The following is a 7,500-nucleotide window of genomic DNA, read 5'->3' on the forward strand; positions in this document are numbered from 1 at the left end:
TATAAGTACAGGTAAGACCATAATAACGTTTTTGTTAATTAAATGTGCTTTTCATGATGGTATGCTTACATCACACTCAAAGCGCACGCCTAAATTTTATGGATTCCTTTTGGTAAACGCCGGAGTGAGAAGAGGTTTTAAAATAATTACCGCATGCACGGCCATCCCGCCGGTTTCCGGTAAACGCAGGTGTGACAGGAGGTTTTAAATTAATTAACGCCCCTGCGGCTATTCAAGGAAATACGGTATATATGAACATAGTCAAATAATTGTCAAGATACTCGATTAGTCAAATAATCGTCAAGATACTCAATGAATAGTCAAATAATTGTCGATATAGTCGATGATTATTCAAATAATTGTCAAGATAGTCGATGATTAGTCAAATAATTGTCAAGATTGTCGATTAGTCAAATAACCGGCAATATAGTCGATTATTAGTCAAATAACCATTAAGATAGTCGATGAATAGTCAAATAATCATGATAGTGGATTAGTCAAATAATCGTCAAGATACTCAATGAATAGTCAAATTGTCAATATAGTCGATGATTAGTCAAATAATTGTCAAGATAGTCGATGAATAGTCAAATAATTGTCAAGATAGTCGATGATTAGTCAAATAATCGTCAAGATAGTCGATTAGTCAAATAATTGTCAAGATAGTCGATTAGTCAAATAATTGTCAAGATAGTCGATTAGTCAAATAATCATCAATATAGTCGATTAGTCAAATAACCGGCAAGATAGTCGATGATTAGTCAAAAAATCGTCAAGATAGTCGATGAATAGTCAAATAATTGTCAAGATAGTCGATAATTAGTCAAATAATTGTCAATATAGTTGATGATTAGTCAAATAATCGTGAAGATAGTCGATGATTAGTCAAATAATTGTCAAGATAGTCGATTAGTCAAATAATCGTCAATATAGTTGATTAGTCAAATAACCCGCAAGATAGTAGATTATTAGTCAAATAATCGTCAAGATAGTCGATGAATAGTCAAATAATCGTCTAGATACTCAATGAATAGTTAAATAATTGTCAATAAAGTCGATGATTAGTCAAATAATGGTCAAGATAGTCGATGAATAGTCAAATAATCGTCAATATAGTCGATTAGTCAAATAATCGTCAATATAGTCGATGATTAGTCAAATAATCGTCAAGATAGTCGATGATTAGTCAAATAATCGTCAAGATAGTTGATGATTAGTCTAATTGTCAATATAGTCGATGATTAGTCAAATAATCGTCAATATAGTCGATGATTAGTCAAATAATCGTCAAGATAGTTGATAATTAGTCAAATCGTCAAAATAGTCGATGATTAGTCAAATAATTGTCAATATAGTCGATTAGTCAAATAATCGTCAATATAATCGATGAGTCAAATAATCGATGAGTCAAATAATCGATGAGTCAAATAATCGTCAATATAGTCGATGTTTAGTCAAATAATTGTCAAGATAGTCGATTAGTCAATTAATCGTCAAGATAGTCGATTAGTCAAATAATCGTCAAGATACTCGATTAGTCAAATAATCGTCAATATACTCAATGAATTGTCAAATAATCGTCAAGATAGTCGATTAGTTAAATCATCGTCAAGATAGTCGATTAGTCAAATCATCGTCAATATAGTTGATTAGTCAAATAATCGTCAAGATAGTCGATTAGTCCAATCATCAAGATAGTTGATGATTAGTCAAATAATCGTCAAGATAGTTGATGAATAGACAAAAAGTCGTCAAGGTACTCGATTAGTCAAATAATCGTCAAGATATTCAATGAATAGTCAAATAATCGTCAAGATAGTCGATGAGTCAAATAATCAAGATAGTCGATTAGTCAAATAATTGTCAAGATAGTCGATTAGTCAAGTAATCATCAATATAGTTGATTAGTCAAATAATCGCCAATATAGTTGATTAGTCAAATAATCGTCAAGATAGTCGATGATTAGTCAAACAATCGTCAAGATAGTTGATGAATAGTCAAAAAATCGTCAAGATACTCGATTAGTCAAATAATCGCCAAGATACTCAATGAATAGTCAAATAATGGTCAAGATAGTCGATGATTAGTCAAATAATCGTCAAGATAGTTGATGACTTGTCGAGTATCAAAATAGTTGTTAGTTGCAGCCTTAATCAATATAAAGCACCGTTTGAATTTACGTGAATCTGTGCCCAGCAGTAACGACAAAATTGGGTCGGTGCCCAAAAAAAGTACCACATTCGGGAGGTGACTGTGGTTGGACCTGAGGGAGCCCCTGCTGGCTCTGCTACAATCTTCCACACCAAATTCATCCCAACATGCCTTTTTGAACTTTTCTTCAACAACCGTTCCCACAAAGTCGGAAGCTCTCATAGGAGGAAGATTCTCCTACCCTGATTGTTAAGAATGGACTATAGGAAGTGTGCCACAGTGTTTCATTCTGTGCTCGATTACGTCTCACGTTTGTGTCTGAATGTCCCCCCAGATGGCTGGGACAAATTCTCCCACCCGTACGCCAAGCGAGATTACGGCAAGTGGGAGTTGGTTCTTCCGGCCAGGCATGACGGCTCTCCTGCTGTGGATCACAACACCAAGCTCAAGGTAAGGACCTGCAGCATCTTCGCGCCCTCAGAAGGGAGGGGTCTCTAAGGCTGGCACGAGCGGCGAGGTGGATCATGGCGCGTGCACCACAGAGGCTTGTTTTCATTTCAGCTCCCGCAGGACGCCTGTTTGTTCCACGCACAACAAGGCCTGCTGTTGCCGGAGATGATTGGGTTTTAGCTCCTGTGCAAAATGTGTCAAGGTTAAATGCAAAACACACGCCTCCTTCTGCTTTGCATTGTCCACAAGTGCCCAGGACCACAAATAATCCTCAAACGAGACGCCAGCCGCAGAGGGTGAAGTCATGGTGGTGCCACCTTGGGACCGGGTCGTCACTGTTTAATCCGTCTGGTTCGGTCCCTGTTAGCCAGCACTGCTCCTGAGGTTTACCAACGTACACTCAGCCCTCTAAATCTCACTCTCATCCGGGTCACGGCACCACTGTAACCCGTCTGGTTCAGTCCCTTCTTTTTCTGTTCCACCCGGAAATCGAACCTGGGTCGCCGGCATGAGAGACACGGGCGCTAGCTACTGAGCTATCAAACCAATAGCCAGCACTGCTCCTGAGGTTTACCAACGTACACTCACCCCTAAACTTCAATCTCATCCGGGTCACGGCACCACTGTAACCCGTCTGATTCAGTCCCTTTCTTTTTCTGTTCCACCCGGGAATCAAACGTGGGTCGCCGGCATGAGAGACAAGCATGCTAGCTACTGAGCTATCAAACCCAATAACCAGCACTGCTCCTGAGGTTTACCAAGTTTTTCTCACCCCACTAAACCTCACTCTAATCCGGGTCACGGCACCACTGTAACCCGTCTGGTTCAGTCCCTTCTTTTTCTGTTCCACCCGGGAATCGAACCTGGGTTGCCGGCATGAGAGACAAGCGTGCTAGCTACCGAGCTATCAAAGTGATAGCCTGCACTGCTTCAGAGGTTTACCAACGTACACTCACCCCTAAACTTCAATCTCATCCGGGTCATGGCACCACTTTAGCTCTTTGCGTACTCTCTCTCAGCCACGTTTTCCTTACTGCTCCCAGCGGGGCTCAAACCCAGGTCACCGGCATTCGAGGTGAGTGTGCTAGCCACTTGATAGCCGGTACTACTCTTGAAGTTTTCAGGGAGTGAGGTCTACCAACGTACACATGTGGCTGGCCTCCGTTACCCCCTTAGATCTCACACCCAGGTCATCGGCATAAGAGGCGAGCTTGCTGACTACCGAGCTAAAAGCCCAGGCTCTCTTCTCAATAGCCAGCACTACTCCTGGCCCAGCCGCACTGGTTGGCCTCCGTTACACTCACCCCCCTAAACCTCACTCTCATCCGGGTCACGGCACCACTGTAATAAACTCTGCCTAGTCATCGAACCTGGGTCGCTGATGTGAGAAACCAGCGTGCTAGCTACCGAGCTAAAAGCCTGAGCTAGCAACCCGATAGCCAGCACTACTCTTGGAGTTGTCAGGGAGTGAGGTTTACCAACGCACACTCACCCCGTTAACCCCCGAACCCAGGTCGACGACTGAGCTAAAAGCTTGGGCTATCCACTTGATAGCCAGCACTACTCCTGGCCCAGCCGCACTGGCTGGCCTTCGTTGAACCTCACTCTCATCCGGATCACGGCACTACTGTAACCCATCTGGTTTAGTCCCTTCTTTTTCAGTTCCACCAGGTATTCGAACCTGGGTGGCCGGCATGACACATGAGCGTGCTAGCCACAGAGCTATCAAACCGATAGCCAGCACCGCTCCTGAGGTTGGCCAACGTACACTCTCCCCTCAACCTCAACCTCAACCTCATCCGGGACACGGCATCACCGTAGCGGTGGTGTGCTTTCTCTCGGCTGCGACGTGCGTTTCCTCCTGCTCCGACCGGCACTAGAGGCGAGTGTGCTGACTACCGAGCTAAAAGCCTGAGTTATCTACTTGAGTACTGCTCTTGAGTTTGTCAGGGAGCGTGGTTAACCAACGTACACATGGCCCAGCCGCACTGGCTGGCTGGCCTCCGTTACACTCACCCCTCCAAACCTCACTCTCATCCGGGTCACGGCACCATCTGGTTTAGTCCTTTCCTTTTTAGCTCCACCAGTCATTCGAACCTGGGTCGCCGGCATGACAGACGAGCGTGCTAGCTACAGAGCTATCAAATCGTAGGTTTGCCAACATACACTCACCCCTCAACCTCAACCGGGACACGGCACAACCGTAGCGGTGGTGTGCTTTCTCTCGGCTGCGACGTGTTTCCTCCTGCTCCGACCGGCACTAGAGGCGAGTGTGCTGACTACTGTGTTAAAAGCCAGAGTTATCTAATTGAGTACTGCTCTTGAGTTTGTCAGGTTAACCAACGTACACATGGCCCAGCCGCACTGGCTGGCTGGCCTCCGTTACACTCACCCCTCTAAACCTCACTCTCATCCGGGTCACGGCACCATCTGGCTTAGTCCTTTCCTTTTTAGCTCCACCAGTCATTCGAACCTGGGTCGCCGGCATGACAGACGAGCGTGCTAGCTACAGAGCTATCAAATCGTAGGTTTGCCAACGTACACTCACCCCTCAACCTCAACCTCAACCTCAACCGGGACACGGCACCACCGTAGCGGTGGTGTGCTTTCTCTCGGCTGCGACGTGCGTTTCCTCCTGCTCCGACCGGCACTAGAGGCGAGTGTGCTGACTACCGAGCTAAAAGCCAGAGTTATCTATTTGAGTACTGCTCTTGAGTTTGTCAGGTTAACCAACATACACATGGCCCAGCCGCACTGGCTGGCTGGCTGGCCTCCGTTACACTCACCCCTCTAAACCTCACTCTCATCCGGGTCATGGCACCATCTGGTTTAGTCCTTTCCTTTTCAGCTCCACCAGTCATTCGAACCTGGGTCGCCGGCATGACAGACGAGCGTGCTAGCTACAGAGCTATCAAATCAGAGGTTTGCCAACGTACACTCACCCCTCAACCTCAACCTCATCCGGGACACGGCACCACCGTAGCGGTGGTGTGCTTTCTCTCGGCTGCGACGTGCGTTTCCTCCTGCTCCGACCGGCACTAAAGGCGAGTGTGCTGACTACCGAGCTAAAAGCCCGAGTTATCTATTTGAGTACTGCTCTTGAGTTTGTCAGGTTAACCAACATACAGATGGCCCAGCCGCACTGGCTGGCTGGCCTCAGTTACACTCACCCCTCTAAACCTCACTCTCATCCGGGTCACGGCACCATCTGGCTTAGTCTTTTCCTTTTTAGCTCCACCAGTCATTCGAACCTGGGTCGCCGGCATGACAGACGAGCGTGCTAGCTACAGAGCTATCAAATCGTAGGTTTGCCAACGTACACTCACCCCTCAACCTCAACCGGGACACGGCACCACCGTAGCGGTTGTGTGCTTTATCTCGGCTGCAACGTGCGTTTCCTGCTGCTCCGACCGGCACCAGAAGCGAGTGTGCTGACTACCGAGCTAAAAGCCAGAGTTATCTATTTGAGTACTGCTCTTGAGTTTGTCAGGTTAACCAACGTATACATGGCCCAGCCGCACTGGCTGGCTGGCCTCCGTTACACTCACCCCTCTAAACCTCACTCTCATCCGGGTCACGGCACCATCTGGCTTAGTCCTTTCCTTTTTAGCTCCACCAGTCATTCGAACCTGGGTCGGCGGCATGACAGACGAGCGTGCTAGCTACAGAGCTATCAAATCGTAGGTTTGCCAACGTACACTCACCCCTCAACCTCAACCTCATCCGGGACACTGCACCACCGTAGCGGTTGGGTGCTTTCTCTCGGCTGCGACGTGTTTCCTCCTGCTCCGACCGGCACTAGAGGCGAGTGTGCTGACTACTAAGCTAAAAGCCCGAGTTATCTATTTGAGTACTGCTCTTGAGTTTGTCAGGTTAACCAACGTACACATGGCCCAGCCGCACTGGCTGGCTGGCCTCCGTTACACTCACCCCTCTAAACCTCACTCTCATCCGGGTCACGGCACCATCTGGCTTAGTCCTTTCCTTTTCAGCTCCACCAGTCATTCGAACCTGGGTCGCCGGCATGACAGACGGGCATGCTAGCTACTGAACTATCAAACCCAATAACCAGCACTGCTCCTCAGGTTTTCCAAGTTTCCCTCACCCCACTAAACCTCACTCTAATCCGGGTCACGGCACCACTGTAACCCGTCTGGTTCAGTCCCTTCTTTTTCTGTTCCACCCGAGTTGCCGAAGTCCTTTCCTTTTTAGCTCCACCAGTCATTCGAACCTGGGTCGCCGGCATGACAGACGAGCGTGCTAGCTACAGAGCTATCAAATCGTAGGTTTGCCAACCTCAACCTCATCTGGGTCACGGCACCAAAGTAGCTTTTGTTTACTTTCTCTCGGCCGCCTTGTGCCTTTCATCCTGCTCCGACCGGAGCGCGGACCCAGGTTGCTGGCACTAGAGGCGAGCGTGCTGACTATCCAGCTAAAAGCCCGAGTTATCTACTTGAGTACTGCTCTTGAGTTTGTCAGGGAGTGTGGCGGAACAGACCTCCCGGACCTCGCTCCCGTTGTCAGCCGACGTCCGTCCCAGATGGCTTCTTGTGCACCCCCCGCTGCCCGTCAGCAGCTGCCTCGTCGCCACCTTTAAAACCAACTACCTTCCAATGTGGAGCCGCTCGCCCTCCGTCCCATTTTGTCCCGCTGTCCAATTAGAGCCTTGCGGCATTCTTGAAGCGATCAAACGCCCACACAAACACGTCATACTTATTTTTTTTCCCTCCACCCGACTTAACGCCAGCCTCTCAGCGGTGTGATTTTTCTTTAATGTGCTTCACGCCGGCCAATTTGTGTGAAGGACTACCTGAACGCCACTCCATTCACACAGCTCTCTCCCCCTAATCCCGCTTCTTCTGAGGAGGAAGCGAGCGGCCGACCCCCAGGAGGCCTGG

At 47.7% G+C, this 7,500-nt stretch overlaps 1 protein-coding gene across 1 annotated transcript in view; it reads left to right on the plus strand.

Moving 5' to 3' along the window:
- Positions 1-7,500, plus strand: part of gbe1b (glucan (1,4-alpha-), branching enzyme 1b) — a 341,974-nt gene that overhangs the window by 50,019 nt on the left and 284,455 nt on the right. Inside the window, exon 3 of the mRNA XM_062060878.1 lies at positions 2,487-2,602. Within this exon, the coding sequence (XP_061916862.1) occupies positions 2,487-2,602 (116 nt within the window). The remainder of the gene's footprint in view (positions 1-2,486; positions 2,603-7,500) is intronic.

This window comes from Entelurus aequoreus, linkage group LG10 (genome assembly GCF_033978785.1).
Source record: "Entelurus aequoreus isolate RoL-2023_Sb linkage group LG10, RoL_Eaeq_v1.1, whole genome shotgun sequence".
NCBI lineage: Eukaryota > Metazoa > Chordata > Actinopteri > Syngnathiformes > Syngnathidae > Entelurus > Entelurus aequoreus.